Genomic DNA, 21,851 nt, shown 5'->3' on the forward strand with positions numbered 1-21,851 from the left:
AAGTGGTCAACATGGTGTCAATGTTAGACAAATTCACTTGTGAAATATCTTTGCAGAAAAGATGTATGAAATATGAAGGCAAATATTGTATGATTACACATATGTTAAGAATATAAGAAAAAGATTAAATATTTCCAAGCCAAAATGTAAGCACTCAGTTTTACAGGTCAACTCAAAAAAAAAAATATTTGTAAAAACAGCTTTCAGCCTTTCACCATATCAAACACTGTAGTAGTTTTTCCCATTCCACTCCCCACGTCTTGTGTTTTTCAATGCAAAATCACACTGAAGACTAGCAATGTGTACTACGTTATTGTATCATAAGCAGCTGGGTCATTGTTTCTCTCTCAACTGCTATCTTTGGTGCATTGCCAACTATTTGTAACATTAGCTAATATTTTTATTCAAAATCCACAATTCCTCTATTTAAAAATAATAAAATCATTACATGCAACTTAACCAATAAAATCAGGGGGGGTGCCCAGCTCGAACAGTGCACACTGAAATGTTCTAATGCTGTTTTTCACTATGCATTATTGCAATCACAACAACAGATACATATGGTGCTCCTTTTGAAATTGGTCTAAAAAAAGAGAAATTACTTTAACTGAATGGTTTTCATTACACCACTGAAATGACATGAATATTCAGATTTGTCTTCAATGAACAGCTGTGATGGATGGATTGCCCATTGTTGCCACAGGTTTGCAAGTAATGGTGGATATTTGTCAAGATTTTGCCACAGGGCCACTGGCCAGCAGTAAAACTGTTCATTTTGTAAGGGTCGTTGATCTGAGAAACAGTTTTACAGGCAGGCGTTCTGCGGGAGCAATTCGGTCATTCCAGAGAGCGTTTGATTGGACAACAATCTGCTTACGTCCCTGAGTGCAAGATGATGTCAACAATACTGCTTTCACAGAAATGCAAGTACAGTATCTGCTAAAAGTACACTAGCACACAGATGACCGCAAAGCTGATAAACATGAACTAAAAGTCACAAAACCCCAATTTCATGGGGACTTTGAATAACAGTTCAGCTTGTGAGCTTGAAAAGACAGCAATTTACAGAGCAGCTTCACACACAGTGGGAAATAGGGCAGTGCTTTCAGAAAGTCTAAAACAGCATTTACAATAACAAAAAAGCAAATGATTTCTCTCAAAACCGAATTCAATAAAGCACAGCAAAATAACAACAGATCACACCCATTTCAGTGTAATCTGCTGCTCGTTTCACATGTTAAAGGTGCATGTGTTGAAGTCAGGTGCACACGCTGTGATTTCAGTGATGTTTTTGTTAAATACCAGCTCTCACTGTACCAGTAAATCGTATGTGGTTGAAGCCAAAGCTCAGGATTTATGCATGGTCCGATCCTCGAGCTGCAACTTGACTGCTCACACTATAAATGTGAAATAAACACATGGGACCCGAGGAATTGTGTAGCCTCCATCGCTTCTGTCCAAACCACATTTCCCTTCAGTAAGGGAAAAAACACTTTAGGGCAGACGGTTCATAGCTCCTCTTCAACTGCGCGATACCCTCACGAGGGCCGAACAAACTTTCTGACAAGTCAGAAATTCATTCCACCCTCTGATTGCTGGTCGGGAGAGCCTAATTTCCTGTCATTACCTCTTACATGACAAAAGATGCACGACAAAGCTGAAATCCGGCCCAGCTCAAAGAAGAGTCATATGAAAACTGGATGCCCTTCTTAAAGGTACAGCAGCAATACGTTCCCATTCATTCTCATGGTCACTGTTTTCCAGTGCAAAACACGTTACAAACATTATCACAAGACCTCAGGGAAAAATATCAAATAATAATAAAAAAAAAGATACACTGAATAGGGCCCTATGATTTCCGTGATGTAGAAAATGCGGACGGAATCGCGGAATCCAGTCACAAAAATGGAATTTACAGTTTAACGCGGAATGTCACGGAATTTGTCAAAGTTTGGATGAATTAATCAAAAGTAGGTCATTACACTTAAATCAAGTCATAATATGGACTAGTATCTGTAAATATTAAGCAGCAAAAGTGGATTTAAATATGAATCCTGCATGTTCTGCGCATCTCTGTATGAATGGAGCGGATGAGCGGTTTTGTTTACTACATACACAGCGCATGAATATATGATCAATATCTCCAAAACTGATCTGAGAGTCACTTCACAAGCATTTTACCATTTCATTGAACAACTTTAAAGGTATTCACATCAACCCGTCAAAATAAAAATTTGGTTTATCTTATTAAAGACATTGTGCCAGAAATAGGCTATATTACTATTATTTAGTAGAATGCACATAATACTACTACTACTAATACTACTACTGTTGAAAAACAATAAAACTTAATTTAAGAAATAATCACAAAAAATTTAAATTTTAATAGTAAATCCCCTTTATTTGCCAAAATTGTTTATGTTTCATTTTCATTAATTAAAATATAAATTAAATGAATGTTTTATGCCTTCATCTGATAACCAGTCAAATTTAAATACACAACACAGAATTTCTGAGGGGGAAAAAACATTTCATAAGGCTACTGTAAGAATAAATAAAAATGGTTTGTATGCATTCAAATAATTAGACATGCTAAAACACAGAATTTGGTAACAATAAAACAAATGTGAGAAAATAAATAAAACATTTCACACGGCCCTAAACGTCATTTTTGTTACACTTTTAATAAATTAATGTTAAATTGTATAAGTTTCATGATTTTAATTAATTAGACATGCTTTTTGATTAATAGCATTTAATTTGACCATTAAAAAGGAGTCCAGAAAAATTAAAACAGAAAAAAACTGAATCCAGAACAATTCAAACGGAATTTGGGAAAAAAAATAAAACGGATTTCATAGGGTCCTAACTGAATAGAAAAAACTAGTTATAATGCCTTAAATCAGGTACAAACAGCAGGTTTTTACTTTATACAGAGTCTACCCTGTTGAAAAAAAACAGCATATGCTGTTTTGAAGCATGTCTGCTGGTTTGAGCTGGTTTAAGCTGGTCATGTGCAGGAACTAGTTGCTTAGGACCAGATAAGGACCAGCTCAAACCAGCAGCCGTGCTTCAAAACAGCATATGCTGTTTTCTTCAACAGGGTAATTCACTTCTTTAAAACAAGAGGTGGAGACTATTTAATCAAAGAGAGAAAAAGAGAGACAGAAAGAGAGTAACAGAGTAACGGAGAGGGAAACTAACAGTCATGACATCAACTGTTGGTTTGATGTGAAACAGATCTCTGTGTCTTGTTCCAGAGGGTTAAGAGTTCAGTGTGAGCACAGAGAGCAAATCCTCAGTGGATGTGAAATGTGCAGTGCATTAGTGTGTTCAGAGGTCTGATGTTCAAGTCACTCCTCAGTGGAATCAGAGCATGACTGAGCAGAAGAAGAAAAAACACGTTCGCGTTACACACTTTTACAGAATGCAGCCTTGACCCGTGCCAAAACCACAGAGAGTCAAACACATAAAGACACACCCAGAGCAATCAGAAACACTTCATGGAGCCCAATCTACACTTCTGTAGCAGTTGATTTTGTTCCCTGGAGTCAACTTAGGAGTCCACTAAAGTTAGTCAAGGTTCATGCACAATATTTAGCATATATGAACAAATGCCCTTGTTTTTTTGCTACAAATCATTTAGGATTTCTAAATATGTAAATAAGCTCTGCTGTGATTGGCTAACCTTGTGTAGATGTAGTTCAAACTAGCTGAGACAAAACTTATTTAAACACACATCTGCAGTGATGACACTAATTATCAATGTAATCTCATGTATTATTGAAAATCACACTTACGGCAGTAGCACGTTTCTTTGAGATTCGTTTAACTTGAATTCTACATCCTGTAATTCTACAGGGGCTCCGTTAGATTAGTTGATTCCACTGAATGACCAAAGACACACCTTAAACGAGATCTGTTATCTCTCAACATTCAGAGAGGAAACAGACCGGTCTGAGCTCTCTTTGATTGCTTATGAAATGTGAATAACTGAAATGGGCTGTTGGGTTTTTGGCAGTGATGTAAAATGCAGGCATTCACATTCAGATCCCTGCCGCTCCGGCCCCGGAGCTCATCTGCGGCTCAGAGAGGAATCGCTCAGCCTTCAGCAGAGGAAAAAACAGAGGAAAAAAAACCCTACAAATGAAATGCATTCATAATGAGTCATTCTTACCCCTTTTCCACCAAGGCAGTTCCAGTGCTGGTTCGGAGCCAGAGCCTAGTTTCAAACCGGTTCTTTGTTTTTCGACACCCAAAGCACCAGCTCCGAACCAGGAAAAGCGGTTCGTAAGTAGCACCAAAACATTGCTGGGCTAGAAGGAAGAACCGTTTGCGTCAGGAGCTGGGGGCGGGGTTACCGTGACCAACAAGACGAACAGAAACTTGGGCCGCCATATTTGAAATAGCAGCTAAACGCTAACACGTTTGGTTCGCCGTGTTTGGATGCCGATGTAGGTTCGCAAAGCCATGAACATCAATAGCAAAGCAACGTCCGCCATTGCTGATAGTTTGTTTAGGCTTGTTCGGGATGGATCGGCGCTGCGCGGACCGGTCGGTGCGAGGCATCGGGGGTGCTGCGGGAGCGACTGCTCTTTATGCTTTTGGATCGCTCTCGCGGTGCTTTAGTGTGTTGTGTGCCGATCGATCGATCAGTCTGCGTGGCGCTGATGCACCTTCGAACAAGCCTGTTGCGCCGCGATAGTGAACCGAAATATGAAACGTATTCAGTGACGTAAGACCTGGCTCTGTATTGGCTCTCTAGCCTGTGGAAAAGCAACCGGTTCTTAAAGGGCGCGCCAGTCGAACCAACTAAGAACCGGCTATAGCACCTAGTTCCAGCCGGCCTAGTTCCAGCTGGTGGAAAGGGGGTATCTGTGGCATTAAACACAGTCTTAATGACCATTTACCATAACACCAGGGTTACCACTATTACAATAAAATGTGGTAACCAGTCATCAAAACACACATGAAACAAAACAACCAATTCTGGAAGCCTCTCATACTGACTGAAAGAGATCTTGAACTGATTTCACTGCAGTAAATGAACTAGCATTTTTGGCTGAAACTACAATTTCGCAAATGTGAAGAATTGCACAGAATTGAAATGCATAGTGGTCATAATCTAAATAAGGCTGATGAAGTAGATGAGAGGCGTTAGCGGCTATCAAAACACAATCTCAGTGCAACACTGACGCTGTCACAACACCCTCAAAAAGATGGCTGACAGAAGACACTCAGGATGGCTGTCACACTTCCCACAACCCTAACGCGACGTTCCGCGCTAACAGCCGGATCACAAACTGCCTACGCCACCTCTGCAACACTCAAACACATCAGTCCAAACGTCTCGGCTTCTTTAAAAGCTCTCTCATTTTACAGGCCAGTGGAAAGGCCGGTGCGGCGCGCTTTCCTTCATGGCAATGACCCACATTAACAGGAACGGTCCCTTTTGTCAGGCAAACACTGGCCAGGAGATGTAGAGCGGAAAGCTCTGTCACTGCGCTCCAACACTCGTCCTTCCCAACGATCTTCAAACGCTCACAGAAGCTCAAGTCCTTCAAAAGCACTTAACCAGTCGTTCAGAGCCACCAGCACTACAAACCAGGTACAAGAGTTTCAGGAGCAGGACGGTTTTGTAGTTTCCATAATTTAACATTTAAAGGTTTTAAAAATAATATTTCTTGTCCAAAGATAAATTATCCAGTAAAAAGTTACAAATGACAAAACACTGAATAGTGTGTAGCCTTACACCAATTTGCTCAGATTATCTCAAAAACAATTAATTTGAGTTATCACTCAAAGTTCCTTCTAGACATGTGTCCTTAAAATGAAAAATTATCTTATATAATTATGAATTGTATTTAACTACATTATGCTGTTTATCACTTTTGTATAAATGAGGGACCTGTATTTAGTGAGAATTACTGCTACTGTACAGTCAACATGACTGAGATCATCTATTTTTCTTTTGAATAATTTGTATCCAATATAATTAAAAAGCTATGCCTCCTTAGGTAGGAATATCTATAAGTACCCCCCCCCCCCCCCCCCCCAAGTACCTACCATCTTAGAAATGCATTGTTCATGTACCACGAATGAACACACTTTAAAAGGAGAGCTATATATTTCTACACTGTAAAAAGATTCCTGTAAATTTTACAGTAAGTTTCTGTAAAAACATTACAGTATTGTTACTGTAATTACATTTACAGTATAATAATGGCTATACTGTATTTTCATTTACAGTATTATTACCATATTTTCATTTACAGTATCAGTGCTGTAGTGTTTATTTTCATGTCGTTTAAATTTTTTTTTTACCTGTAAAAAACAATCAAATTGTGGTACAGCCGTGTAATCCATGATGTTTTCCACCCCAACCCCATACAAATCACAATAACTCATGAGCATTAGTTCTGATAATATTATTTTTAATTGCTGAACATTTTCTTTTTAAAAGTACAAATTACAAATCATGGTCTCTAGGATGAACTAGCTGAAAAAAGGGCATCACCACAGTCCCCTGGACACTTTGTATCACGGCAAAACATACACATGCTGAAAAGCAAAAACAAGTAAGTACACTACCAGTCAAAAGTTTTTGTACAGTAAGATTTTTGATGTTTTTAAAGAATTCTCTTCTGCTCTCCAAGCCTGCATTTATTTGATCCAAAATACAGCAAAAGCAGTAATACTGTGAAATATTTGTACTATTTAAACTAAATGTTTCTATTCGAATATATTTTAAAAATGTAATTTATTCCTGTGATCAAAACTAAATTTTCAGCATCATTATTCCAGTCTTCAGTGTCACATGATCCTTCAGAAATCATTCTAATATGCTGATAAAAAAAACATTTATTATTATTATGAAATTTTATTATCATAAATATTTAAAAGAGTTCAGTATATATTTTCAGGATTCTTTGAAGAATAGAAAGATCCAAAGATCAACATTTATCTGAAATAAAAAAGATTTTATAACATTATACACTATAACATTCAGGAGGATTAAATAAAAGAAATCACTTTTATTTAACAAGGATGCATTAAATTGATCAAAAGTGAAGATAAAGACATTTATAATGTTACAAAAGATTTCTATTTCAGATAAATGCTGTTCTTCTGAACTTTCTATTCATCAAAGAAACCTGAGAAAATTAGACTCAGCTGTTTTCAACATAATAATAATAATAATAATAATAGTTTTTTTTTTTGAGCAGCAAATCAGAATATTAGAATGATTTTTTAAAAATCATGTGACACTGAAGACTGGAGTAATTTAAAAATTCAGCTTTGATGACAGGAATAAATTAAATTTTTAAAATATATTCGAACAGAAACATTTAGTTTAAATAGTAAAAATATTTCAAAATTGTACTGTTTTTTCTGTACTTTGGATCAAGTAAATGCAGGCTTGGTGAACAGAAGAGGCTTCTTTAAAAACATGAAACATTTTACTGTTCAAAAACATTTGACTGGTAGTGTTAATAAAATTAAATAATACAGTACAAATGAGTTTGTGTTGTTTTGTCAGTCAAAGCTGACAAGCTCTCCGATGAGAAACAGATTCAGGCAGATCCTTTTTCTTTGCACCCGCTTTCCAGAATTCCAGCTGATTTGTGACTTTGTGTCCAAATTTTCTAAATGAACCTGAAGGCACAAGAAAAAGAAAAAAAACATTATTTTTCAAAGCAGTGTTTACAGAATTTGCTTCAACTGTCAAACGTGGTGCTGTATGCACTTTGATGTTAATAAAAACGTTATATACTACATCTGAACGCACCTACAAGGGAAGGTACATAATTAGTTGATAATCCACCACATTCAAATATTAAAGCTCCATTTTAGAGGAAAGTGCTAGAATGCTGAATTAATGGGTTTGATTCCAGGGGAGGTTCTAGGGTGAGTGGATATCCGGGGCTTAGCCCAGAGACATTAATTTATGTATCAGAATACACGGATACAAGTTAAATAAAACAAGCAATGCTGAAAAGTTATATTGGCTAAGTGGCTTAATTTTTATTTATTTTTTTAACACAAAAATATGTAATGATAGAAAAAAAATTAGAATGATACTTTTAAAAATGAGACTAAAACCAGTGCCAGTAGGTGGCAGCAAGTCACTGTCTTAATGACTGAGCCATTGAGTCATTTATTCAATCAATTCATTAAAAACTGCTGATTCATTCAGGAACGAAGAATGGATCAGTGAATCACTGATTCAAGGCATTCAAAAAAAGTAAATTAATTCAGTAACACTGGGTGCAGAGATGCACAACATGGCTTTGTTTAGAACCATTTTTGCGAAATAGAGCAAAAAGACAATATTTTCTTCACGATTTAAATCACTTAATATTAACTTCTTGTTTATTGAATTTTGTTGCCCTGACACTTAGTAAATTCTGCCACAGACCATGCTAAATTCTAACCAATCTGTTCATATAATCTAGTCATTCTAAATGTGTGTGTGTCCTAGAAAATCTGTGTTTATAATACCATGATTAAAAATCTATATTTGTTGCTATACAGTAACAGTAATCTAATTTTGTCAGATGGGGATATTGGTATTATGAATTTATAGGCTAGAGTAAGTTAAAGATACATGAAGCAGCTGCATTTTGCTGTTTAAGTGCTTGTTTAATAGAAATAATTTGAATGCGCATGAAAACTCAATCTTGATGCGCACAAGACATGGTAATAAAAACATTCGGGGCTTCAGCCCCCTTAGCCCACCCCTAGCCCCGCCCCTGTTTGATTCCCAGGGAATGATTAACTTCATAAAATATTTAGGGGAGTGCAGGGCACAAACTAACACGGGGTTTGTTGTAACACACATGGTTTAAATATTTCCACACATGCTAGCATAACCAAATTTACAGTATTTACTAGCTGCAATATCAATGGTCCGATATGCAATGATCTCACATATTAGATCCGATAACATCTTAAACTGTCATATGGTTAAGTTACAACGTGCCCCTCAAATTATACTCTGAACCCCACGTGAATTTACACAAACTAAGAAAATCAAACAGTGTTAGGTTGTGCCCCGTGCTCCCCTACTTTAAATACAATATAACTTGCTTTGGATAAAAACATCTGGCAAATGCATGAATGTAAATGCAATGTAAAACAAAATGTATTTTGGGCTACCTAATTCTGCATTTCTGTAAAATGGACAGCTGCCTTTATGATGTTTCTGCCCTCATATTCAGGATCCTGTTTTTGCTTGGAGAAATCTCCTGTAACAGACAGAGTCACAACACCCTTTTAGTGTTACTATAGTTTATGATCAGAAAAAAAACAACAACTACCGTACAGTAATACAAACAATTTTAATAAAATAAAAATTGTTGGTAACTCTTTACAATAAGGTGTCATTTGTTAGCATTAGTTAATGTATTAACTAAAATGAACAAACAATGAACAATGCATTTATTACGCTATTTTTAATAATCTTTGTTAATGTTAGTTAATTAAAATACAGTTGTTGTTTACTCATGTTAGTTCACAGTGCATTAACTAATGTTAACAAACACAACTTGTGGTTTTAATTATGCATTAGTAAATGCTGAAATTAACATGAACTAAGATTAATAAATGCTGTAGAAGCATTGTTCATTCTTAGTTAATGTTTACTAATATTTTTAACTAACGTTAATGTTAACTAATGAACCTTATTGTAATGTGTTACCACATTTTTTATATTTATAAGCAAAACTTACTATCCTCCGGTGCAGACCACAAGACCACAAACTTGAAAATAAAATATAAAAGATGTACTTTACAGTGGTATTTCTTAACTCAGTTTTCCTCAGTATCTCATGTTAGCTCGTTGTTTTATTTTACGTCTCTCACTAAATAGGGACCATCTCTAAAGTTACATACAACATTGGCACACACGTTTCTAACTTAAATAGCATTTGAAGAGAAGTACACTTGCGATAAAGAGGCAGTGTATCAATGATATTATGCTTCTCTGTGTTCGTTAACTTCGGCTAACTGACATTATTAACTTACCAGTTGATATTATCATCGATACTATGGCATTCACAAGAAGAGGCTCCAAAGTACACCTCCGACGTTGCAGACGACATCTAGACTAGAAACTTGAAAAGAACAAACAAAAGAAGTACTTGAAAATACTGTTTAAAATGTCCACTGAAACAGTAGTATTGCCTAACATTACACACTTTACCTAAGTAACGTTATTTCATGTTAGTTCATTCTTAAGGTTAAGTAAGGACTTGCCAGATTAACTAACTTGCATTAAAGGGCAGCAGAACCTACAAACGTGTTTCTCGGTTCAACTAAGGTTTATTTTGACTAATATAGGCGACCTTAATTTACTCACCAGTCGATGTTATCACCATTATGGCAGCGTTAATCCAGCCGTCAGTCATAAAAAAGGCCCCAACTCCCAACATGAAAAAATACACGATGAATAATGTTAGTTTGATGTTAACAAGTTAAAATAGCTTAAAATATCTCAGTTCCCCTTCAGGAACTCGAGCTACGTCGAAAACGCTAGGGGAACTTCTCCAGCATGACCATGCTCTGAATCACATGTGTAATCTGTCCAATGGAAGGGCGAGACGTCACGGGCGGGTGACATAATCGACCAGGAAGCATAAAAGCACATGCGGCGGAGCTGGCGTTAGCTTTTTGTCATTCAGCAACCACTAATCTGTGTGTGTCTGTCAATCTGTGTTGTTTTATTTAGTGTTGTTTGTCCCTCACAATCAATTGAATAAGCTCCACAATGTCTAAAAGTGCAGAGAAAACTAAGCACTTGGGCGAGAGCATTACAGGTATGTTCCTCCCTGCAAACGATCACTGCTGGGGATACACACAGTCCGTGTGTGGTCTACTTGAGAGCAGAGCACGCAGAGTCAGCTCTCGAGGGAGCTGCCCACTTTGTGAGTGTTTGTCACTGCGTCTGCTTGCTCTCGGAAGGCTCTCTTTGAGGAGGGAGCTTTCACCAGCATTCCTCGCGGTGCCGGTCCCGCTTCTGCCGAGGCGGAGTGGCGGCTGCAGTCGTGGGAATCACAGATGGATCAGGTGGAGGGAATGAAGACAGGCGAGCCCCTATCTTCTTCTTTTCTCAGAGTCAGTGTGGCGCTCCCGGGCCAAAGGCTTCAAGCAGAAGGCGGATCTGCAGACCATCATTCTCGCTGGATAGTCTTTGGCTAAAACGTCCTGCTGCCTATGACCCAGGATGTCTGAGAGTTTGTCTGAGGACATCGCATTACGATGTCTGAGGACATCGCATTACACGGTGCCGTCTCTTCTCAGTGCCCTCAGGACATCGGGTCTGCCAACCCTGCCAGTGTTCCAGGGTGCAGCGGTCACCAGCGAGCGCTTCTCTCAGTTACTTCTGCCCATAAACGTAGCGGAACTGAGAGGCTCGCCGCCCCTTTGGGGGTATTTGGAGCAGCTAGAGCAGCCGTCTCCTGCCGGTCTTCCACTTCAGGGCACCGAACTAGCAGCTCTAAGCACACCAGAGGCCAGTCTCGAGAGACTGGTTCCCAGTAGGCACCTGGCGGTGTGGGAGCCCCTGCTAAGCGTGTCTCATTGGGTCCTAACTGAGCAGGCTCTGGTTCTATCAGTCTAGTCTTCCTAGAAATGACGCGGGTCTGAGGACCGTCGTCTCAATAGGAGACTTCAGCTGAGGCAGTCCTGATGCTATGGTCCAGGACTCATGAGGGCAGGCCCCTCTGGGGAAGAGCGGCGTACACCGCGGTACATGGTGCCCGTCTCTCCTCAGTGCCCTCGGGAGATTGGTCTGCCAACCCTGCCACGTACGGGGTTCCAGGGCACATCGATCTCCAGCTAGTTCCCTTAGTAGACTATTTGGCTGCGTGGAAACTTCTGCCAAATGTATCTCCATGGGTCCTGCATACTGTAGAGAGAGGCTACAGAATCCAGTTTGGTTCTCCTCCACCTCAATTCAACGGGGTGAATCCCACTCTGGTGGGCCCCGAGCAGGCTCTGGTAATGGAACGAGAAGTAGAGTACTCTCTTGAGGAAGGAGGCCATGGAGGTGGTCCCTCCTCACGAAAAAGAGTCCGGGTTCTACAGCCGGTACTTCATAGGTCCCAAGAAGGATGGAGGGTTGCGTCCCATTTTAGATCTGCATTAGTTGAACCGCTCAGTCAGCAGACTGAAGTTCAAGATGCTCAAACAGGTCGTATCTCAGATCAGGTCCGAGGACTGGTTTGTCACGATCGATCTAAAGGATGCACACTTCTACGCCTCCATCAATTCCCACTCGCAGTAAGTCCCTGAGGTTTGCTTTTGGGCGCAAAGCTTAACAATATCGGATTCTTCCCTTTGGCCTTGCACTCTCACCCCGCGCTTTTACATCAACGATTGGTTGATTCTAGCTCAATAGGAGCAACTGGCGATTCGACATCGAGATGACGTTTTCGTGCACATGAAAGAGCTGGGCTTGAGACTGAACGCTAAGAAAAGTGTGCTTTCTCCAGTACAGAGAACCACTTATCTAGGCGTGGTGTGGGATTCGACCACGATGCAGGCATGCATGTCCCCTGCTCGGATCGAGTCGATCCTCACAGCAGTCAAGAGAGTGAAAGAAGGCCAGTCACTCACTGTCAAGCAGTTTCAGAGTCTGCTGGGTCTGATGGCAGCTGCGTCCAATGTGATACCTTTTGGCCTGCTGTACATGAGACCCCTACAGTGGTGGCTCAAGACCAAGGGGTTCTCCCCGAGGGGAAACCCACTCCGCACTTTCAAGGTCACGAGACGATGCATACATGCCTTAGACATGTGGAGGAATCCTTGGTTCTTGTCCCAGTGTTGGGAGCTCCTTGTCGCCGTGTAACATTAGCGATGGACACGTCCCTCTACGGCTGGGGAGCAGTCATGAGTGGCCACCCTGCCCGCGGTCTGTGGAGTGGCCACATCTGACATGGCATATAAATTGGCTGGAGATGCTGGCTGTGTTTCGAGCACTCAAACACTCAAACACAGGTCCCAGGGCAAACTCCTCTCACTGAGAGCAGTGCACATTCCTGGGCATCTCAATGTGGGAGCAGACGTTCTGTTGAGACAGGGGCCGAGGCCCGGGGTATGGATGCTTCACCCCGAGGTGGTGAATCAGATATGGAGAGTGTTTGGCCAGGCCCCTGGTGGACCTGTTTGCGACTCTGGAGACAGCGCAATGTCCTTTCTGGATCTCTCTGACTCCTCCAGCTCCTCTGGGACTGGATGCTATGGTGCAGACTTGGCTGAGGCTTCGTTTGTACGCTTTTCCCCTTATCGCTCTGCTCCGGGAGTTCTGGCGAGAGTGCGCTGGGACGAGGTCAGTCTACTACTGGTAGCGCCGTTCTGGTCAGGCCGAGTATGGTTCTCGGACCTGATTTCTCTCCTCGACGGCACTCCATGGGAGATTCCCGTCAGGAGAGATCTCCTCTCACAGGCGGGGGCACTATCGTCCACCCTCACCCGGAGTTGTGGAAGCTGTGGGTGTGGCCTCTGAGGAGGCACAGCTCATAGCTTCCGGTCTATCAATCGAGGTTGCTGAGACCATCCTCCAATCCAGAGCTCCCTCTACAAAGAAACTGTATGCCCTGAAGTGGAAGCTCTTTACTTCATGGTGCGGAGGTTGCCAGCTCGACCCAGCTAACTGCCCGATTGGTACAGGTCTGGAGTTCGTGCAGGCCTGTTCCTCTGCAGGGTTAACCCACTCCACCCTGAGGGTCTACGTGGCGGCTATACCGGCCTACCGCGCCCTTCTCGGTGGCCTCTCAGTGGGTAGGCACCCCTTAGTTACATGTTTCCTTCACAACAAAGGAACTTGTACGCCCTGAAGTGAAGTGTCACTACATGGTGTGGAGGTTGCCAGCTCGACCCAGCTAACTGCCCAATTGGTACAGTTCTGGAGTTCGTGAAGACCTGTTCCTCCGCAGGGTTAACCCACTCCACCCTGAGGGTCTACGTGGCGGCTATACCGGCCTACCGTGCCCTTCTCGGTGGACTTTCAGTGGGTAGGCACCCCCTAGTACATGTTTCCTCCAGAGGCTGAGGCCTCCGGCCAGAGAGCTTATGCTATGTGGTGGATCAGGATGCTATTCCATAGCCTCGAGTCCTCTGCTCTCCCCTTTCCTGGGAATCAAGACTCACTTCTCAGAAGTTGGCCTTTGGGACGCAGGCCCCGCCCACTGTAGCCACTCGTGGCCCTTTTCTCTCGCCCTCGTTGTGCTCCCGAGGGATACACACAGGGCAGGGACTTGGAAGTCTGGCAGCGTGGGCATCTCGTTCCTCTAGCGTTTTCGACGCAGCTCGAGTTCCTGAAGGGGAACGTCTCGGGTTACGTATGTAACCATGATTCCCCAAAGGGAACGAGATGCTGCGTCTCGAGGCCACACTTCCGGCATCCCTGCCAGCGCTTGCTTCATTCCTAGAACCTGACGCCGGCTCCGCCACATGTGCTTTTATGCTTCCTGGTCGATTACGTCACCCACACGTGACGTCTCACCCTTTCATTGGACAGATTACACATGTGATTCAGAGCGCGGTCACGCTGGAGGCGATCCCCTAGCGTTCTCGACGCAGCGTCTCGTTCCCTTCAGGGAACCATGGTTACATATGTAACCCGAGACGTTTTGTATAAAACAGAAATAATATACTAACCTTTTTGTCCAGTTAACAGTGCAACATTTCCCTTTTGTCCTTTTACTGCTGCTTCCACCAAACAGTAAATAAAAGAAATCTCCCTTGCCATTGGTCAGTTTTTCGCAGGCAAGTTCACTGTAGTTTACTGTAAAATACATATATTTTCCAACAATACTTTGCAGTTTAATACTGCAGTAAAATACTGTATATACATTTTACAGTATATTACTGTACATATTACAGTAAAATACTGTTCAAATTACAAAAATCTGTTACAGTGTACCTATTTCTTAATGCATTAATCTTGATTTGTTGGTATAGGCCTAAATCAATTGATTTAGGTATAATCAGTGATATTAAATCATATTTCTGACTTGAATAAAACCAGTTAATGCAAATGTTCAATACAGTGAGACAAGATGCAATAGCCAGAGATATATATCTGATTCAGGTCTATGTAGAGATTATTAATGAAAACCGGCAGAAATGTTCCACATTCTCACGGCACACTAGTGTTGGGCGATATGTTTAATTGTCATATCATCCTATCGTCAGCTTGTGAGATCGACAATACACAATATTATCGTTCTAATTCATTTATTTACTTACTAGTTTCATTGCCGGAGTGAGAACCAACTCCACCGTAAGGCTAAAAGCACTCTAATATTTTTAATATTACTGAATTTGTATTTAACATGATAACAATTTAATAAAAACGTTGTAAGTTACAAATGGTAATACTTACATTTCCCCACTTATTCAAACAGCCGCTACAGAAAATGAGCAAAGAACATTTACATTACCAAAGGACATCATCACCGACTTTAGTCTAGCGTGAGTTTTTTCATTTTAAAAAACACTCCCGTTATAATCAGTGAAGCTCTCTACACTGAATGATGAATACATCTCTTATACTTACATTGGGCCTCATTCATGAAACACAAGCAGAACAAATTTTTGTGTAAAGCTGTTCTGACGTCAAATTTCCGAATTCATGAAAGTGTTCATATTTTCATAAAGGTTAGTTGGTACAAAATAAATGTACACCTGCTCCTTACCAGGTGTAAATGGTGCGTAAAACGTTGTGTTCTCTTTGGCAAACTGATGACACTGAATTTTGATGCACTGCCATTATAATATTTTACAAGTTCATTTGCTCTGTTTTTTTTTTTTGTAGATGAGAGTTGATAAACTGTTTAGCTTTGGGTAAATGCAATGCTTGTCACTGTCACTTTACCCAGCCCTCCAATCAATGGAAGAGGGGCGGGACAAATAGAATACTGCACCGACCAATCATTCTGCTTCTACAACAACTGAGCAACAATGGAGAAGTTAATATTGCTGGTTACCGCATTTTTATATTTAGTGATTTTCTTAAAAATTAGATACTAGTAATACGTTACTGCCATGGATATTCCTACAGTCTATGGGAAAAACGCTGTGCCACCAGAGTATTCTCAAATGCCGCCAGTTGGCCGTTTTCAGAAGAGCGCCTGTCATTTTTCAGCTGGCTGAAAACGCTTTGATGGACACATGTTATTGAATATTTATTGTTAGGCACATGGCCTGTTAGTCTTTTTTGCATTTATGCAATATACTGGAGCCAAACCTGAGAAAGTAGACCAGAATATTCCACTATGTTCCTGGACACGCAATTTGCACAGCTGTAATTCATAGGCGGGGATTATGCTAATTGTGATTGAGCGTGCACGAGCGCCCTATTTATGAATGATTGAAGTTCATTAACATACAAATGTTCAACTATAAAATCGGTTGTTGAATCCAGAGGAGAGTTTTCGGGAAGGTCCGTTTTACGCTCAAATTACTCAGAATTTATTCCTATATTTATGAATGTTTCATGAATGATGCCCATTGAACGTACATCTGCACTATGTTGTTTATGATGAGAGAATTTGCGAGAACTGAATTGAGTCAGTGAGCGTGCGCAATGAACAGCTAAACTCTATGACTCATCTGAATGCCTCTGATTGGCCATTGCATTTATAAACTCAATGGAATCGTGTGAGATTGGTTATAACAATCAACACTGTAAAAACACAGAAAAATAAATATAATGGAACAAAAAAGCCCTAATATCAATTAGATAGTATTACTAGCCTTATAATAATAACAATCTGCCACTCTGACTATCGTCGATACACAATATCGTCTACAGGCACAATGCTCCCATATACATCATACAACACACCCCCTCAAAATTAGTTTCAATGTAGTTAGCCATTTTTTAGCAAATGTTTGAAGTGTAGTCAACTACTTTTCCCAAGCGATCATCTGATTGCAGTGTAGAAGCAATTAATCAAAATAACGGGTTTAAAATAGTTTCTCATAAAACTGCTAAAGATATAGACTCCAAGCTCTGTGTAGGATGTGCAGAACATGACAGTAAAATAAAGCAGAGAGCAGGGTGGATGAGGGAGTGCTGTGAGAAACGGTGTTTACACAGTCAGGTCAGGGTTGTGTGCGCACTGCAGTAACCTTCATTCCATTCAAAGCCAGTTGGACAATATCTTCGGACCAAACACTCCTCCAGTGGAACCGGGAGCTCAGCCCGGGCAGCGGCAACTACTTCATCAGGTTTTACGGCTGGAGATTTAGGTGCACATCAAACGAAATGACAATCAGTGTATGCATAAGCATCCAGAGGCCGATCCATAAGGCGGATCTGAGTGCCCTCAGCTGAGACGTCCCAATTTTACATCTGAGCTGTATCATAAAAAGACAGATCTTCACATGAACACCACTCAACTACTTTTTTGATGTTTATGATAGCAGAGGGGCATGAACTTGTCCTCTGGTACATGTCCTCTGGTAGAATGATTAATAAAGAAGATGAGAAACTGTCCACCATTTCTTTCAGCATTTACTTTTTAAAATCAAAATAAATCAACTCAAATCTTTCCCAAAACCACCAAATCCAGTAGTGATGGCCGATACCGATTTTTCACAAGCAAACTGGCCAATTCCGATACCGATTTCCGATTTTTTTTTCTTTAAGCAACAAACAAGAAAGAATGAAAGTATACATAAACAAGATGTTTATTTGGTATTTAACAGGCCAAACTGGCTTTTGGCAGCTGAAAACAATAACATCTGAAGTTAACGGCAGTAACTGTGCAGTAAGTACATTCACTACAAACATAGATGGTCCTGACATCAGCATTTAGCTTTTGTTTTTAAACTGGGTTGAAACTACATACAACTGGCCTTAAATAGCTATTCATAATTTTTCAATAGCTTTATCAATAGCTATTCATAATTTTTCTCTACCTCATATTGCTGCTATTTAAATACCCTGGACAACTTTTTGCACATTCCTCTTAGTACTATTTAAGTCAACAACATACTGACCTGTACTGACCTGCACATTTATATTTATATTTTTTTATCTCTTATTTTATTTTATTCAGTATTCTACTTTTCTTTTTCTTAATATTTGTATACTTTATAATTGCACTGTCCTTGGAGCGGACCTGACCTACATTTCACTGCTGGTTATACTCTGTATAACTGTGTATGTGACGAATAAAAAATCCTGAATCTTGAATCTTGAAATGAAAACATTATCTATAACCATGTGAAATCAACACACATTCAACTGTCCAAACAAAGATTAATCAGCATTCAGCATTTGTTTTCGTTTTTAAATTTGGTGTAAAGAAAAAAAGATCTTCTTTACCAGTGAAACTAAATAAAACCAAAGTAGGCTATATAAATAAATTATTCCAAAATGTTAAATCAAATAATGTTTAGAGCAACGGGTAAACCAAAAAACAAAGATTCTACATCAGGTGCTTCTTAAATAATATTAAGTCAATGTAATTTTAAGGTAAAATAAAAATAATCATCCTGTACAGAACTGACGTTTACTTCTGGCTTTTCAAAAGTGCATGCAAGTTCTTCTTTACAAAAAGAAGCATTTCGGCTTTGTCACAAGTTGGTCTGTTTTGTTTCTCATCCAACACGCGAGAAGCTGCACTGAACAACTGTTATAGCTGTCTATGCTTGTGCAGGGCGCGGACAGATATGCTCGCGCAGGAAAGTGGCTCTTATTTGTGCGGCAGTAACTTTACACCAATGGCTGTTCGCGTCTTGGTATCTGTTTTTCTGTGCTTGTGCCGAATGTCTTCCACGCAAATGGCTCGTTTGCAAATGAATGAAAAATCGTCCAAAAAAAGACAAAAAAAACGATCGCGCATTATAAGCAAAAACCAGCCGGTTCCAATTTATGGCCGGTCAACTGGTGCATCCCTAAAATCCAGTTCAAGTAGACATAATGCCACTGAACATCAGTAAGAAACTATCAGGAGGTGGATCACATGAGTTTCAATGCCTGCACTCCCATTGGTAGTCACCTGTAGATCAACTCATTTACAACTTTGTGGATTTCTAACAGTCGCTGTCGGCTGTCGCCTTAAATCATCATTGAAAAGGAGCAACTTCCAGTTGCTATTTTACTGCAAAATACAATCAGTGTGAACTCCCCTTCAGGCAGAATGATACAAAAAACTAAAGTAGCATCTAATGTGTCTGTGCTAATCCATCATAACTCAAAATGTATCCCTGTAGGTTTAGAGCATCCTCTCCAGGCCTTGTGCTCACTTACTGTTTCAATGAGTCACTCAGCCACACCGTCCAAACGACTCCCTCAAGGACATCAACCCATGCAGCTAGCATCACTTAATGTTTGCAATTATGGGAAAAACACATCATGCAAATATGTTTGCATCACGTTATAAAAATGTTCTGTTTGCAGAGAGTACAGGAATGGACCATAATGAACCTCGCGCACATCAACTAATAATAAACCAATATAAACTAATGATCATTTTAGTCCATCTCTTTGTCTTCCCCCTTTCCAAACTTCTCTGTTTTCCAGTCTATCTTTTTATCAACATCTTTGTCTCTTTCTGTCCATCTCACTGTCTCTTTCCCTTTCCATTCTTCTCTCTTTTACATCTCTTTTTATCCACATTTGTTTCTTTCTGTCCATCTCTTTCTTTTCCCTTCCATCCTTCTCTTTTTTCCATGTATATTGTTCTCTCCATATTTCTGTCTTTTCCTTTTCAGACTATCTCTGTCCAAAGTAGTTTTTTCCTGTCCATTTTTGTCCACATTCCTGTCTCTTTCTATTCATCCCTCTGTCTTTTACCTTTTCATCCTTCTCTTGTCCCCTTTTTGTCTTTCTATACACATTTCTGTTATTCCAGCCCATCATTGTCTCATTCCTCTGTCCATTCCTGTCTACATTTGTCTTTTCTCGTCCATTTTATCACATTTCTCTCTTTCTGTCATCTCTTCCCCCCCCCCTCTTCCCCATCTATCTCCCTGTCTACATTCCTGTCCACCTTTTTATCTCATTCAGCAGTTCATTTTTGTCTTTTTCCTTTCTATCTATCTCTCTCCCTGCTTCTGTTGATTGTCTGATATCAAAATGAAGACATGTAAATATCCCATCTTTGTCAACTTTTCAGATGAGAGAAAAGTCAGATGAGAGTCCTCAGAATGATGTTCTCAAGTGAATGTAGTGAGAGACTGCAGCCCACGAGGCCAGCTGTGCACACAAACACACCGGCAAACACAGTGAGAAATAAACCTAGATGAACGCATGCCTTCTAAATGCAGCAAAAACGACAAAATATCAAACCATCATTTTGTTCATTTAATTTGCTCAAATGTGTTAGTCAACCAAGCGCCTCAAGCAAGATGCAACAGCTGTTATCATAAAAGCTGCAATGATGTTCTCCTTCAGGTCCTCTTCTAGTGGAATCCTACCTGACTGAAAGCAAGGGCTGGCGACCTTCTCTGTTCTCCTGCCTTGATTAATAACTTAATATCTTATTAATTAGGGAATTTAGCTGAGAGTGAAATGCTTTAATTTCCCTGAGCAGAATCTCCTGTCTGAAAACGAGTGATAAAGCGTTGGAGAGGTGAAAAGTGAAGGTCGCAACGCTCCGCTCTCCATCTCGTTCACGTCTTCTTTGAGCGCATTTAAAAAGCTTAATTGTGTCACGTATGACAGTCCTTTGACCAAAGCCTTTTTTTCCCCCTTCGTCACGCCACACGTTTTGTCATGTAAATGGCAAAGTATTTTCAGATCCCATCCGAGGAGTGTTCAGAGTGCGGGAACAGCAGCTGAAGGAAGATTAATGTTCTGTTACCTGCCTATTTTCTCTCAACTTCTTCAGTTCTCCAGTAATGGCTTTTACCCTGACACGATAAGACGCCGCTGCAAATTTGTTCAAATGTTAGCAGCCCATTAAAACATTCCTAAATCTGCCTTACTGTTTAAACAAGCCCAAGGGCAGATAAAACCATGTGTTTCCACTCTCACTTTGTGTTCGCTCAAATTGGAGACTTGCCCCACTTGCCTCAGACTCTCCAGCCATGAGGTTAGCGAGGACGTGATTGTGTGCAGTGGAATCTAAATCTAGTTTAGTCCAGCTGTCTGACGGACTCACCCTGGGGCAGGTCAGAGGGCAGGTACGGCACTTCTTGAGCGCTGACATGTGTCCAGTCGAAGTCGTCGTAAGGATCCTGCTGGTAGTCGCATTGTGCTGGGCCATCATCGAAGGAGCAGCCGCCTAGAACAGAGCATCATTATATACACGTTACAACTCAAACACAAATGCACAACTTTATTAGTACAGCACCTGACAGCTTTCTGTGAACGAGACACACACAGCAAGATCCAAAAGTTTGTAACCACTAGTGAAAATGCAAATAGACTACTTTTTGGTTTTTGATACAGAGAAACGTCACAGTATTAAACCCACCCAAATACATGTTTTACATGTTTTCTAGTACATCTTTATTATGAATGCCAACTTTTCATTTTGATCACAGACTTTCATTTATAAAGTATTTATATGACAGTTTCTTTTTTTAGTATCATATAAATACTTTTGCATATGATCATGATATATGCATATGAATATGATGTGACAGTAATGATCATTTAAGTGTTATACATTAAAGTACCGTCTGATACCATTACCATGTTCAGTATTTTCGTCAGGATAAATAGCCCTACTGAATTACTGTATGTCAGAAGAACAGGGTACTTCCTGCACATGCCCAAATCTAGTGCTCTAGTTTCCTCATATCAAACGTCCTCTGTTTGTGTTTCTCAAGTCGACAATCATGTTCTTACGACAACAACCCTTCTCTGACGCAGTGCCAGACTTTGT

At 40.3% G+C, this 21,851-nt stretch overlaps 1 protein-coding gene across 4 annotated transcripts in view; it reads right to left on the reverse strand.

The window, feature by feature from the left end:
* LOC306880534 (receptor-type tyrosine-protein phosphatase kappa) overlaps positions 1-21,851 on the reverse strand; it is a 222,949-nt gene that overhangs the window by 148,084 nt on the left and 53,014 nt on the right. For all 4 annotated transcript variants that reach the window (XM_079434105.1, XM_079434103.1, XM_079434104.1 and 1 more), the window contains one exon: positions 21,123-21,245. In XM_079434105.1, the coding sequence (XP_079290231.1) occupies positions 21,123-21,245 (123 nt within the window). The remainder of the gene's footprint in view (positions 1-21,122; positions 21,246-21,851) is intronic.

Source organism: Barbus barbus (genome assembly GCF_936440315.1).
Source record: "Barbus barbus genome assembly, chromosome: 14".
Lineage (NCBI taxonomy): Eukaryota > Metazoa > Chordata > Actinopteri > Cypriniformes > Cyprinidae > Barbus > Barbus barbus.